We start from the raw sequence: 15,685 nt of genomic DNA, 5'->3' as shown, positions 1-15,685 counted from the left end.
TGAACGTAGATCCTAATTTCTGAATTCCTTTCTTTCACTCTAACTTTAAAAGTGGTGTGCCTGTCATATTTGCTGTTACTCTTAATTTAGAAGTTTGAAGCTTAGAGCACTATTTTTTAATAGTTTTGGGGACTAGATCATTTGATGATCTTGTCATTTAAATGATACATGTGTGAACTGACTTCCTACCACAGAAAAACACACATGTTCTGAACTACTCACTTCAGTACAAATATAACATGTCAGGAAAAGTTTGGAGAAAAATATGATGTTTGAAATATATTTATGTTATTTCTAATGTCTTAGATACAAAGGTTTTGAATCACATATATCACTGTATTGATAATCTAATGTGTATGTATTTGTGAGATTGCAAAAAGAAATGATTGGTTGGGTAAATAATATTGTGGAGTCTCATGGTTTTCCATTATTTGTAAGAGCAAGTGAGGTTATTAAAAATTAATCTGTATAAAACTCCTGGAAAATTTCCTAATGCTGATTATAGAACATAATTACCTGTAGTCTACCTCCAGTAATACTAAGTTATGGTGGACTTTCTACACATATTCATTGGACTTAATCTCCTGGGTCTAGGCAGTTTTTTAGATGCTGATCTACAAAACTGTGTGTGTGTGCACTTAAGGCATGAACATGTAAACAAAAACAGTAGCAGACATTGTTTTCAAAACAATTTTTAATATTAACAAAGTGCTACATCTCACTACCAACTCTATACCTTTTCCCGTTACAGCCTGTCTCATTTAATATTTAATTTTACAAATAAGCCTGCAACAAGTGAATGCCTGCTGGTTACTTTCTATAGTTTTAAATGGCTTGGAGCTCATTTTCCTACCATTCCCGTGCAGTTACAGTAAATGCCTACAAAAGTTTTCAGTTTGCATGGATTCCAGTTAAGAAGCCAGCCAGGTCTGTAGCATTCTGATAGTGGAGCAGGATGCTTTGCTGTCAGTTCAAGTCGCAGTGGCTGGTGGGAGCATGGGGCCTGGTGAACTTCAGAACCATGCCGTCCTCAGCCAGCCCCTGCCTGAGTGTGAGTGACCTTCAGAGTGTCCCAGTGAAGTCATGGTGTCTGTGGGCTGGGGAGCAGGGCAGTGGCACCTCATTTTGGTTTTGTTTGTTTGTTTGTTTGTTTGTTTTATTTTTATTTGACAGGTAGAGTCATAGACAGTGAGAGAGAGAGAGAGGCCTTCCTTCCATTGGTTCACTCCCCAAATGGCCACTGCGGCCAGCGCTGCACTGATCCAAAGCCAGGAGCTGGTGCTTCGTCCTGGTTTCCCATTCGGGTGCAGGGGCCCAAGCACTTGGGCCATCTTCCACTGTCCTCCGGGGCCACAGCGGAGAGCTGGACTGGAAGAGGGGCAACCGGGACTAGAACCCGGCGCCCATATGGGATGCCAGCGCCGCAGGTGGAGGATTAACCAAGTGAGCCACGGCGCCGGCCGGCACCTCATTTTGAAGAGATTCCCAAAGACGAGGTTGATTCACCACCCACCCACTGTATGTCACAATTAATAAGAAAAACAAAGTACTCCTGAGTTCCATAAAGGAGAAGGCTTATACTCTGCTAGTAAGAAGAAATCTGCCAGGGAATGAAGAGCTGCAATCATCCGTAGAATTGTTTGATAACGGTCATCATCACATCTTCAGCATCAAATTGGCATCCACACAGCCCTCCCTGGTGGGCTAAACTCCCTCTTAAGCTCATGTTTGTGGAAGGTCCTGGGGAGGTCAAGGTTGCCCACACCTTGATCCTTGAGACCCCACCGCATCCATTATGAGGTATAATGACATACTGACCTGTGGATTGCTCTCAGCCCCACGAGGACCTAGTAGCTCTCTGTGGAGGGGAATTACACATCCTTTTGGCCTCTTAGTTTCCTAGGTTTTGAAATAAGATTTGGCCAGTCTTCCAGTTATAAAATTGTGGAAACCCCCTATCTCCATTTTAGCAACTGGGGAGCCAGCAGCTGCAGGCTGGTATTGAGAGGTTTATTTAGTTTCTCCCCTTGTCGCATTGCTGTCCAGGGTAGGCGGGAATCATTCTCTTTCGAAGCTTTCTGTGTTTATTAACTTTCTCATCCCTCCTTACTAAACAACATATAATTATCACTCGTATTCAGGCCCATCTGCTTTTAATTGTTATTTGATTAACAGCTAACACGATGGGAACAATCTATGCTTTTATAATTATTTACTATGTTAATAATTTGCAACTTTTTAAAAAACAGATATGCCAGCTGAATTCAGATATGTTTAAGCTTTCACTTGCTTGTATTTGGAATGTAACTTTAGTCGGTGACCAATTTTTTCTTACTAATGAAGACAAATTGCAGACTTCTGAGCATCATAATACAGAATGTACTAATTCAATTTTCCAAAGAAAAGAAATCTTTGACATCTTTTTATTGTTAGTTGCATGTGCAAACTTATTAGCAATTTGAATGAAACTATTTTAATTGTCTTAATGTCAATGTAGTACTAACTTGGGACTTCTCCTTCATACTAGAAAGAAGGTAACCAAGAGTCTGGTATGTGCATACCTATAAACGTGGTTTTTGTTTTCTTAAAAGAAAGGAAAAATACGACAATGTCAAAGAATAAAATAGTATTTCATAATGCTTGATGAATTTTAGCAGTTTACTGATAATATATACAACTTTGGAGCATAAAACTTCTAGTGTTTTCCTCAAAAACTAAGATGTGAATCAGCAGAGAGACATTTTAGAAACAGTTCTTCCTTAGGTCGTTGCATAGGCTTCATCCTAGGCACTGGGATTGAACACTGTGAGACGGGGTGAGCCAGCCCCACAGAGCTGGATGCCCACTTGGGAGTTGGGAGGGGCGGAGGGGGCTTCAGGCCTGGAGAGGAGTGTGAGGTGAAGCGCTGCTGGCATGTGCTTCCTCGAAGGTTTGATTTGAGGAATGTGTTCAGAGTCCTTTTCAACCCGGCATGTTTCCTGTGTGAAATCAGCCAGTCTAGGTGTTTAGATTGCACACTTGGTCCTCTAGGTGAGACTTGTGGTTGGGTTTATGGTTCCCCTCAGGGTGTTTTTCCCAGTACTTACTGATGGGATTTTCCTGCCTCCAGGCTTGCGGAGTTCCTACGCTAGTCAACACAGTCAGCTTGGTCCAGACCTTCGTTCAGCTGTGTCTCCGGACTTGCACATCACCCCTATATACGAGGGGAGGACCTATTACAGCCCAGTGTACCGCAGCCCAAACCACGGAACTGTGGAGCTCCAGGGGTCCCAGACGGCGCTGTTCCGCACAGGCTCAGGTGGGCGGCAGCTGTGTGCAGCTGCTTTCCCGATTTCATGAACCCAACAGTAGAAGGACTTGATTGAGATTGCGTTCCCTGTGCCGAGGAAGTCATGTAAGCAGCTGTAACAGCAGATCAGTAAACAGTAAATGAGAAGTTCATTTAATACCTGTTTGTAGGTGATATATTTTTACCTAGGTACAATCCCAGTTGGTGAACATAGTGATTGTACTGTTAATTTGGGAACAAAATTGTAAAGTTATAAATCTGAGACTCTTTGGGTTAGAAGCAAATCAGGTATAGAAAGAAAACCTTTGTTTGAAAATTGCTTCATCATTTTGATGCCCAGAACAACAATTTGGAGAAAATCCATGCATTAGTGGCCTTGCTATCTTTGATATCACACGTCTGGAGTGTCAGTCCTCTTTTTTAGATGTTGGATGTCCTCTGACCACTTAGGTTCAGAATGTGGGCTGCAGCATCACTCCCTTGCGTCCCAGCCCTCCTGTTCATGCCGCACTGTGATGGATGATAAAGCAGAAGCTGTAGGCAGTATGAGCGGCCAGATTGCACTGCCAGGCTGGCCCATGGAGTCTCTAGTGTTGGCTTTGGTTTTTTAAATAAAAGCATTACAGATTTATTACCATGCACACAAATGAAGTTCAAGTAGCAGTGATGACCTGTAAGAGGCACAACTGTAGGAGCTGTGCCTCCTGGAACAGCAGGGGGAGAAGAATTTGAATTGGTTCTTTGCTGGAAACTGACAGTTTAGTCCACTGAGGCACTGTGCTCCAGTTTTCAGCAGATTTTAGTGAAGAAGTTATTCACTGGTTCTTATGTCCTATAAATAAGAATTTCTTGAATAGGGGGAAGAAATAAAGAATGTTGAAATTTTTGATTGCAGATAGAATATGTAGAGAGCCATCTGCTGAAGTAATTATGAAAGAAATACTTAATACAGCGTATAGTGCCTTTACACATAGCATCATGCAATAACCTATGGGAATAGCTATTGAATAATTTGATTTATCAATCTTCTTTCCCTCTTGGGAAGTATGTTTTCCAATGTTATCAAGATCCTCAGGCGTAGAAATAAAATGTGTATCAAAACAAGGTAACATGTATATTTATGTGTTAAGAAGTTTGATGGTTTCAATTATTTACAAATTTGAGCGGTTACCTTGTATTTTATCAGTAAAATGAAATTATGAAATTGTGCTATTATTTGTTTCTAAGGTTAGCTCAATTCTTATTTCTCTTGGAATTTTTAAATTACTACATTATAGTAAACTTATAAGGCCTACTATATAAGCATATTTATAGTTTCAGTTTTGTTATTTCCTGCTAATAAAATTGACATCTAAAATTGCCTAACTTCTTAAAGTTAAAAATGTTTTACTTTTGAAAAGTATGATCTCAGGGAGAACATACTCATTTTTTTCAAAATGTTGACTTTCTAGTAGGTGTTGGAAATCTACAAAGGACATCCAGCCAACGAAGTACCCTTACATACCAAAGAAATAATTATGCTCTGAACACAACAGCTACCTATGCGGAGCCCTACAGGCCGATCCAGTACCGAGTACAAGAGTGCAATTATAACAGGCTCCAGCACGCAGCACCGGGTGACGATGGCACCACCAGATCCCCATCAATAGACAGCATTCAGAAAGACCCCAGGCGAGTACTGGTTAGGAGTCCCCAGAGTACTCCCATGTCGCAGGAACCAGCCAGCTCCTGCATTCTAACTTCAAGTTGCTAAGTCTGTTATAAATCAGTAATTCCTTATCTCTAATACTGCCAATTGTATTCTATTTATATAGATCCTTGAGTCTAATTTCATTTTAAAGAGAGATTCCTTCTTTTTATTCTTGATAAGTTAGAAAATGCACAGATCTGGAGGAATGTCTGCAGTATTCATCACTGAAACACTTAACCAAGGCAACCACCTGGGAGAGCCTCTTAGAGTTAAACAACAGACTTTCCTGGATCCTTTTACCTCTTGTCCCTTGTCATGACCCCTGGATGAGGACTTCAGAAAATGAATACGATTGTTTTGCTCTGGGAGAGACCAGTGTTCTCTACATTTTGCATGATGATCAATGCTAAGTAGAGTTTTTTGTTTTGTTTTTTAAGATTTATGTATTTATTTGAAAGGAAGAGTTTCAGAGAGGCAGAGGCAAATGCAGAGAGAGAGAAGTCTTCCGTCCACTGGTTCACTCCCCAAATGGCCACAAGGGCTGGAGCTACGCCCATCTGAAGCCAGGAGCCAGGAGCTTCCTCTAGGCCTCCCATGTGAGTGCAGGAGCCCCAGTACTTGGGCCATCTTCTGCTTTCCCAAGCCAGAGCTGGATTGCAGGTGGAACAGCCGAGTCTTGAACCAGCGCCCAGATGGAATGCCAGCACTGCAGGCGGCAGCTTTACCCGATACACCACAGTGCTGGCCCCTAAGTAGAGTTTTTAAAACTCCTTTGAAAAGCTATCTGCCATTTAGGAGGAAAATAGTTTACAAGAAATTCTCATTTCTCAAAAGTAAAAAATATTTGGCAAATAATAGATGATTTTTTCCTTTTTAATTTGTTTGGTCATGCAGGTAGCAATTTTTATTAAGTATCAGTGCTTGATCAATTTTGAAAACTTGGCTTCATCTTTAATGAAAATCACTTAAAATATTCAGGAAATAACTAAAGATATTTTGAAACTAGAAGGATTTTCATTTCTGAAAGTGAAATTGTCACTAAATTTTAAGCAGCTACAGTGCTATTTTAAGGCATGTGTTAGCAGGATTTCATTCACTTTTCTCCCACAAATAGTTGTTTCACTGGAAAATTCTTAAAAGTATTGATTCATTTTTAGCAACAATTATTATCTACCAACTTATTCTAATGTAAGTGAATGAAACTGATGGGTGAGGTGTTGGTCTTTTTTTTTTTTTTTTTTTTTTTTTTTTTTTTTTTGACAGGCAGAGTGGACAGTGAGAGAGAGAGACAGAGAGAAAGGTCTTCCTTTGCTGTTGGTTCACCCTCCAATGGCCACCACTGCCGGCACGCTGCGGCCGGCGCACCGCGCTGATCCGATGGCAGGAGCCAGGTGCTTCTCCTGGTCTCCCATGGGGTGCAGGGCCCAAGGACTTGGGCCATCCTCCACTGCACTCCCTGGCCACAGAATAGAGCTGGCCTGGAAGAGGGGCAACCGGGACAGAATCCAGTGCCCTGACTAGAACCCGGTGTGCCGGCGCCACAAGGCGGAGGATTAGCCTAGTGAGCCGTGGCGCCGGCCAGAGGTGTTGGTCATTGAAACAAAATAACTCAAGGTATTTTAGAGTTGAATGGGAAGCCCACTGCTTCACTAAAAATCACTTTACCTTATTCCCTTTTATCCCTAAAATTCTTTAAGCCTTTACATACATTGGCTTCTAGTCCTTCTTTGTTTTTTATCATCTTCAGGATTTTTAAAAATTTTATTTGTTTAATAGCATCTCCAATATAGTTGTCCAAAATGCCTTACATTATTTCACTTTCTTAATTCTCAAAGTAACAACAAAACATGTGAGAAAAAAAAAAAGACTGGGCACTCATAGATGCAGAAGTTGCCAAAAGGAGTTTGAACTATGGGTAATTTAGACCATACCGTGGATGAACTTGCAGAGAAAAGAATAGCTACCCAGGAAAGCAGTGAAGTATGATTAGAGTTCTGAGTTTAATATGTGCCCTTGATGACATTAGTTTTGACCTCTAATATGAGTTGATTCACTATAAACAAGGATTCCGTGTATGTTAATATACTTCAGCTATTCATAGTATGATAATTTCATAGTCTAATGCATAAAACTATTATGGCGAGCTCTGATTATGTGAAACTTTACTAATAATGCATTTCATAAGATGAATAAATGATTATCTTATAATAACAGGTGCATTTATTCTGGCTGAAATTGCAGTTCAAGTAAATTTGAAGTTTGAATATTCAAGCCCGAATGAAAGGTCATAACAACTCTCATTTGATTTTCAATTTTAAAAAGAACAACTTGAAAATATTAGTATTTTATTTACTTGTAAGCCTTTATTATTAGTTCTACATAATAGCCTGAGAAGTTATTATATAAAAGAAATTTAGGTCATTTTGGAGTTGTCTACTTGGAAGCCAAACTTATTAATAGCACAAATGATGCTTTTCAAAGGTATGTAACATAAAAGCACTTTCTGTGGAAAATGACGGTGACTTAAAGTGTGACAACATGCTTGGTGTTTCTTGTGAGCAGAGCCTCATTTGTGGAATTCGACAGAATAATCCTGTTTACATCCCCTTGACTTTTATGATACCAATTGCTTTATTCCTACATATTTTATAAAACTCTTAATATAGTATTATTTTATTGCAAATGGTCAGTTTTCTTTTAAGGAAATTGAGAAGTAAAAAATGTTAATCCTTTATAGTTGCCCACATGTTTACCATTATAGTTCTATTCTACCAATACATTCAAGTTTCCGTCTCAGCTCATCTCCCTTTGCCTAAAGAACAACTTCCTTTAACATTCTCGTATTTCTTGCAAAAAAATCCTCAGCTTTCATTTATCTGAAAATTTTTTATTTCACTCACTTTTAAAGGGTACTTTTATTTTTTTTGCCAGATACAACATTCAGGATTTGCAGGTGTGTGGATTTTCCTTTTCTTTCAGCACTGTGGAGCTGCCATTCATTATTGTCCGACTACCTGTTTCTGACAGGCAGTCAGACATCACTTGTATCATTCTTCTCATTATATTATCTGTCTTCTCTCTGACTGCTTTTCAGATTTTTCTCTTTAGCTTTCAGCAGTTTTACTTTGGTGGACCCAAGTCTAGTATTCTTTGCATTTAACCTGTTTGGAGTTCACTGAGATTCATGGAATGTAGATTGAGGTTTTTACCCAGACTGGAAAATGTCCAGCCACTATTTAAATTTTTTCATGCCCCAAACTTCTTTTCTTCTATAATTCAAATTACGCAATTTAGAGTAACTTCTGACTTCATAGATTGCTGAAGCTCTGTTCACTGTTTTTAAATCTTTTTTCTCTGTGTTCTCCCAGTTGCTTATTTTTTATTGATCCATTTTCAAATTTCATGTTCTTCTGCAGCCTCCAGTCTGTCATTAGCCCATCCAGTGATTTTTTTTTTCATTTTAAATACTTCAATTTGGTTCCACTTTTATAGTTTCCATGTCTCTGATGAGATTTGCCCATCTATTCATTCCTTATTGCATCTTTTTCTTTAAGTCTTTGAAAACATTTATAATAACCATTTTAAATTCCTCCTCTAAGGATTCCATCTCCAGAGTTGTCTCTGGATCTGTTTCTGTTGCTTTATTTTCTATCTTTGATTTTTTTGCATGTCTAGTAATTTAAATTTAAGATTTATTTATTTATTTGGAAGTCAGAGTTACACGAAGAGAGGAGAGGCAGAGAGAGAGAGGTCTTCCATCTGCTGGTTCACTCCCCAGATGACTGCAATGGCCGGAGCTGCGCCAATCTGAAGCCAGGAGCCAGGAGCTTCTTCCAGGTCTCCCATGCAAGAGCAGGGGACGAAGGACTTGGGCCATCTTCCACTGCTTTCCCAGGCCATAGCAGAGAGCTGGATTGGAAGTGGAGCAGCCGGGTCTCGAACTGGCGCCCATATGGGATGCCAGCACTGCAGGTGGCAGCTTTACCCACTACGCCACAGCGCAGGCCCCTAATTTTAAATTGTATGTTGACTATTGTGGATGATACGTAAGGATCTAGATTAGGCTGTCTCCCTTTAGGATACTGCAGGTAACTTAAGTTACTGGCAGAGCCTTTTGATCCTGTCAAAGATGGCTTTTATTCTTTGGTAGGTCTCTCTCCAGTTTGTTTTAGCCTTATGACTTGATTTGTTCTATGTCTGGTCCTTACTCCTAAGACACAGCTTTTGTGCAGTCTTGCCTCAATTCCTAGCATGCTCAGCAAGTTCTTCCCTCTGACCAGGCAAGAATCCAACATCACCTGGTTTCTGGGCTCTGGGTGGGGTAGCAGCTTCCCTCCACCAGACCTGCACGTGTGCCTTGCACCTGCACAGCCCAGTGCTCTACTTAAGACTTACGAGTGACTCGCACACAGACTCATCTAGCTCCTCCTTTCCAGTTCCTTGCCCTGCACATTCTAACTACTTTCACACTCCCTGATCCCAGTCTCTCCCCTCACCTCACTAAGTCTACTCCACATAACTTGAGCCAAGCTCCCTGCATTGTGTTCCAGAAAAGTCCTAGGCAGCAAGCCAGGTAGATGTAGGACTCCTTGGGGATTTCCTTCATCTCAGGGATTACGCTCTTGAATTGCCTATTGTCCAGGCCTAGAAACAGTTTCCACAGGCCTTTAGCTCACTTTTGTAGTTTATGTGGGAGGGCACCAGTTTCTCCATCACGGCTGAAAGCAGAAGCCTGAGCTTAGGTTTTCATGAAGCAAATCCTGGCAGGCAATCGATGCCATTCAGCACACAAATTGATAGCAGTTATTCCAATGTAAATTTCTGCTGAATTTAAATCAAGATTGGGGTTCAAGCCAACCAAGCCTAATTGCCTGGCTCCAGCTCCAGCATACCCTTGGTGTTACCCGACCATCACTGTGCCATTTAAAGTGGTACAAATGTTTTTTGTAATGATTGTAAGCCCTCAATAAAATATTAAACCACATTCTATGCACTCTGACAATATAGCATGGATATACATAATCGGCTTTAGATGTAGTTAATAAGATAAAAGGAAAGGAAAGGAAAACTGTTGCAGAAAATCCCCCTATTTAGAACAACTCATTTTACAGGCATGATGATATTAATAAATACCTGTATCATGTTTGCAAGCACATCATCACAGCCAACCTATAAGAAAGGAAAAATAGTTCCACTGTTCCTGTTTTACTGATGGGGAAACTGAAGCTCCAAATAATTAATGTGTTTTCAAAATCACAGTAACTGAAGGACCAAAGACCTAGAATCCAGGCATTCAACCTCAAATTCTGTGCTGTTTGTGCTGTTATCTGCCTCTCTTAGCATTTGCTGTGTTCTTAATGTCTGTGTAATGATGTTATCATCCAGCCTGTTCCCCAGTCTGCCAGAAATCTCCATTTCATCCCTGACTGCAGTTTTAGATCATCTGGCTGCTATGCAAAGAATAGATTGTGGGTGGGCAAGGGGTGATATTTGATGCATAGAGAACTGGTAGGAGACTATTAAAGTGGTCCAGGCAAGATGGAGAGAAGAATGGACTTGGTTTATGTGAAGTATTTTGGAACTAGTCAATAGAGCTTACTGATGAATTATTTGAAGAAGATAAGGGAAGAGAGAAATCAAAAATGGCTATATTTTGTTTTGAGCAAGTGTGGATTCCTGTGTGGATAGTGAATAGTCTCCTTGCCTCCCGTCTTGTCTAATTCTGGTACCTTCTGTACTTGGCCAGTAGAGTTCTCTTCCATGTAAGTGTGACCATGTCACGTTTTCTCATGCTCCTGCGTGAAAAGCTCCATTAGCCTTCTGTTCCTTTCATGTAGAGACGCATGTAGAGCACCTGGATTTCACTAACCTGCCCCACTTAATTACTACTCCTGAGTTCCTAATCTGCTAACATTAGTTACTAGTGCTTACTTCTTGGGGACAATGGGAAGGATGATGAGGTAGTGAGTACAGAGCTCTTGACACAATGCCTGATGCAAGGAAACTTAGTAAATGAGAATTCCTGTGATTACCATTAAGATTATACTTTTTAGTTTGGCATGTAAGAACCTGTAGAAAAATTCATGTATTATCCAATATTTGTATCTCTAACACCTAATGTGACACCTGTAGCATAAAATGAATTCACTAAATATTTTGTTTGGGTGGTTAGTACAAGGGGTATTCAAAGAGTTCACAGAAAATGCCTATTAGAAAAAACAATCCAAAATTGCAAAAAAAAATTTTACAGCAAAATAAACTTACCTTTTAACTACATTTCCCATGGACATTAGGAGGTACCCTGGCATGTGTGTGTGTGTGTGTGTGTAGGCTTGTGAAAACCTACCTCTTTGCAGTATACCAGTCAAGTTTATCCATGAAGACTTCCTAGGTCAAATGGAACACTGGAGCTTTAAAAATGTAGGAGAAGTATTGGTTGGTGGCTAATTATTAAAAATAATATTTAAAGGTTAATTGGGTATTGATTCAATTTTGATTAACTGCTTCCATCCCATAATCAGAGTCTGCATATTTGTTGTTCTGTGCACTATTTTCTACGTTCCTGGTCTTCACATAATATAAACATAAATTCATGTTTAACTAGGATAATCAACCATCAAATGACATTGGAAGATTCTAGGTTGGATGTTAGCTGAAAAAAAGCCAAGTGTGTGTCCATAGCAAGCTCGTGTGGCTTAGCACTGTGATTGAGGGTGAAGACTCCACAGGCAGGCTGCCTGAGTCCAGATGTTGCTCTACTGTTTACTGCCCATGTGTCCGTAGCCTTTTTGCCTCAGCTTCCAAATCTGTGAGGTTGCCATAAGAATAAGCGATTCTACACATATGAAGTACCTAGAATGATGTCCCTGGATATAGGATTACTTTTAAAATACTTTTTTCTTTTTTATCTTTTTTCTGCCTCTCTTATAATTAAGAGCAACCATACATAATGAGTTTCCTAAAAATCACTGGGCTCATAGCACTGGTGATTTCTAGACTAACGCCAGCTCTGCCCGTTCCCACCAGTCCCTCCTCTCTCCTCATGAGTGACATCTCACTTAGCTGAAGTGCATTATTTACCTGTGCTGATTGCTTCCATAGGTAGAATGATGTAAAATTGGAATCAGGAGGAAGAGCACTGGAGTAGACAACTTACTCATATTGAGAATTCTCTTTGTTCCCCATGCATCTGGGCATCATGATGTCTTCAAGCTCACAAGCATCTGGGACCCTGCCTGTGTTCATGGGAAGAAAACTTGCCTCTGTATTTTAGGATTTTTTTTTGGTAACTTCCAGGCTTTGTCTCAGCCAAGCTTGTTTACTTCGATAGCAAAGGTTTTGTTCAGTGTATTATTACATCGTGGGCCGTCCTCCTGAAGCCTGTTTTGCTCATGCAGGGAGTTCGCCTGGCGTGACCCTGAGTTGCCTGAGGTCATTCACATGCTGCAGCACCAGTTCCCGTCTGTCCAGGCCAACGCAGCAGCCTACCTGCAGCACCTGTGCTTCGGCGACAACAAAGTGAAGATGGAGGTACAAGAGCAGCACCTGCAGTGACTCTGCCTTTCCTCTTGGCAGTCCTGTGCATATAATAGTTAAGAAATTACCAGATGCAATTCTGAGACCTTTTTAAAGGGATTTTCTTGTTATCAAAAACTTTTCCTTCTTAATTTAAATATATCTCAGGAGAAACTGAGATGAGTGTTTGAGAATCCTTCAAAAAGTATGTGGAAAAGTGGAATTAGAATATAAACTTGATTTGAATAGAAAGTCTTAAATCCATATTTTTCATAATATGCATTTTTCATGAACTTTTGAAGATTCCTCCTATTTGTTGAAGTGCTTTCAACCTTTTCAAATTACGCATCTACTTCAATAGCTTATTTAGAAAACATGAACTAAAAAAACAACCTGTATGTTAAAGATACTTCCAAGAGTGGGCGCGTGACCTAGCAACTACTAGACTCATATTCCACATCAAGTGCCTGGGCTTGGTCCCCTGCTCTGGCTCCTGACCCCTGTTTCCTGCTGATGCGTATGCTAGGAGGCAGCAGGGATAGTTCAGGTAATTGGGTTCCATGTGGGAGATCTGGATGGAATTACTGGCTCTTAGCTTCAGCCCAGTCCAAACCTTGCAAATATAGGAATTTGGGGGGTGAACCAACAGGAGAGAGCCTGCTCTCTCTCATGGCTTCTCTCTCTCTCTCTCTCTCTCTCTGATATATGCACTCTGTTTCGTATGCTTTCTCGCTCTTTCTCTCTCTTTGCCTGTCAAATAGATTTCTTAATGTTTAAAAAATAAAATACACAGAAACTATAAAAGATATTTCCAAAATTCTATTGGATAAAAACAGTAATATTCCATGAACTAGTGAGCTGATGCATTTTATGAGATGCTAGTCAAAACTGATGCCAACTACAATTAAGTGAAGTTACAGAGGATTTATAACCGTTACTAATGCTGAACATACTTGAATATTTTATTTCAGATTTTAAAGGTTTTTGGTGTTTACAGAAATATAGCAAATTATTAGTTATTGGCTCATGTCTATTACTTACATTCTTTCTTTTAATGTTTTAGGCCTTTTTCCCCGCTGGAATGTCACACAGAACTAAAGCTCTTTTCATCACTTTAATATGCAAAATAGCATACCAGCTATAGACCATATGGAGGATGTAGTAAATAAACCCCAGAAATATTCAAATACTGTACTAATGGATTGATGCATGAAAGAATATTTGGGGGGATTAGCCTAAAAGACCAATTCTGGAAACTCAATAACTTCAGTCAAAACTAACTTCCTGTGATGTTTCTGACCCTACAAGCAGCTTTGTTGCATTTGTGCACTTGCTCATTGCACTCCTGGGTGAACCTCAGTTCCCTGTGTGTGGTCAGAGGGCCAGAGGGCTGTGCTGCCTGCATGTGGAAATTAATCCTCAATCTCCCATCTTTTCTTAAGCCATGAACCCAGGAAAACAGAATCCTCTTAAAGAGTGTCCTTAGAATTTCTAAAATGTGTGTTCCTTAGAACAGAAAGCAACCATTTTTAAATTTTTTTTTAGTTGTTTGTTTGTTTTCTGTATTAGAGATACAGACAGCTCCCATCTGCTAGTTCCCTCCCTGAACACCTACAGCAGCTGGGGCTGGGACTGAGCCAGGGCCAGAGCCAGGAGCTAGAGCTGCAGTCCAGGTTTCCCATGTGAGCATCAGGAATCCAATGCCTTGAGCCATTATCACTGCCTCCCAGGGTCTACATAGCAGGAAGCCAGAGTCCAGAGGCAATGCCACGAATTGCAGCTAGGTACTGCCTTGTGGGACCCAGACATCTTAACCACTAGGCTTGAACACCTACACCTAAAAAAGTAATCCTTTGAAATGATCTGGAGTTATCCGTGTCCCACCCAGATTGAACGCTCCATCACAGATTGTTGTTTGATCACTACTTAATCACATGCCACTTAGAGCTGATACCTAGTTTTTTCCATTTCAGGTGTGTAGGCTAGGGGGAATCAAGCATCTGGTTGACCTTTTGGACCACAGAGTTTTAGAAGTTCAGAAGAATGCTTGCGGTGCCCTCCGAAACCTTGTTTTTGGCAAGTCCACAGATGAAAATAAAATAGCAATGAAGAATGTTGGTGGGATACCTGCCTTGTTGAGACTGTTGAGAAAATCTATTGATGCCGAAATAAGGGAGCTTGTTACAGGTAGGTAGAGAATGTGATCTTGTCCTTGAGGAAATGCTATAAGCAGTCTAGACTGTCCTCTTATGTGGTGGCATTGAGAAGCATTTGGAGGTTTTCAGTAATAGATGGAGAGAGATATTACTGTGAAGACCGAGTGTAATTTAATCAAACAAGTCAGAAGGCAATTGCAGTGCTTTAGGGTCATCTCTGTTAGGATTAGTCATAGTGCATGTTAATGCACAAGTATTGGCTGGCAGATGTCTTGTTCACGGAGGGCTGAATATGTCATTCTCTATTATGCATTCCATAGGAAATCTACTGGTTTTAAATAGACTGAGTCTCCTTTATTGCAAAATAAAATATACTTAATGGATTTCCAGTGTCCATTTGGTTCAGCCCAGGTCTGAGTACCTGTTCAAATTCCCAGTCTCTTTGTAAGATCCAAGGGATGTAAACATGAATAAAAGCCAGCCCTGCCATCAGATAGCACTCAGACTGGGGAGCAACACATGTGGTTCTGTGACCACCGGGAAATGTGGCCAGTGCCATGACTCAGGAGAGGTAGCATCAGGAGCCTGGAGGCTGCCTGGCTGATAAAAGCCAAGGTTGACCTAAAGGATCAGGAAGTAGCTGGGTGAAGAAGGGAGATGTTTCCAGTCACAAGCAGAGCAGGGCCAGCAGGAGGGAACTTCTGGGTCATAAATTTACTAGAGGAGAAAACAAGGCCAGAGAGATACAGACCCAGTTTAGAGAACTTTTATTAGGAACTCAGTGGTTTTCCACATGCAGCAAGTATCCTGGGGCTTGGCATGGCCAGCTTGGGCTTTTCAGTGCATTCTTCCAGCATGTAGCAGGCGGAGGACAGGTCAGCCTGGTGTCTGGGAGGCCTGTGATGGAGTTAGCAGCCCAGTGATCATAACTGCTGAGCTGGAAGGATGGAAAGAAGGAATGGAGCGGAGAAGCAGGAGCCATTACACCAACATCGCGTGGTCTGTCTGTGATGGGCAGATACCGGAAGGGAGGGG

The 15,685-nt window shown here is 40.8% G+C and overlaps 1 protein-coding gene across 41 annotated transcripts in view; it reads left to right on the top strand.

Moving 5' to 3' along the window:
• Positions 1 to 15,685, top strand: part of PKP4 (plakophilin 4) — a 257,836-nt gene that overhangs the window by 201,943 nt on the left and 40,208 nt on the right. For 24 of the 41 annotated variants that reach the window (XM_070070834.2, XM_017342867.4, XM_051849499.3 and 21 more), the window contains 4 exons: positions 3,110 to 3,298; positions 4,741 to 4,960; positions 12,377 to 12,509; positions 14,468 to 14,681. In XM_070070834.2, coding sequence (XP_069926935.1) covers positions 3,110 to 3,298; positions 4,741 to 4,960; positions 12,377 to 12,509; positions 14,468 to 14,681 — 756 coding nt within the window. The remainder of the gene's footprint in view (positions 1 to 3,109; positions 3,299 to 4,740; positions 4,961 to 12,376; positions 12,510 to 14,467; positions 14,682 to 15,685) is intronic. The other 17 variants (XM_051849505.3, XM_051849500.3, XM_051849503.3 and 14 more) reach the window with 1 other exon arrangement.

Source organism: Oryctolagus cuniculus, chromosome 3 (assembly GCF_051225735.1).
Source record: "Oryctolagus cuniculus isolate XC-2025 breed Fujian yellow rabbit chromosome 3, ASM5122573v1, whole genome shotgun sequence".
Taxonomy (NCBI): Eukaryota; Metazoa; Chordata; class Mammalia; order Lagomorpha; family Leporidae; genus Oryctolagus; species Oryctolagus cuniculus.
Note: the sequence above shows the minus strand (reverse complement) of the source record. Positions and strands in the feature narration are given on the sequence as shown.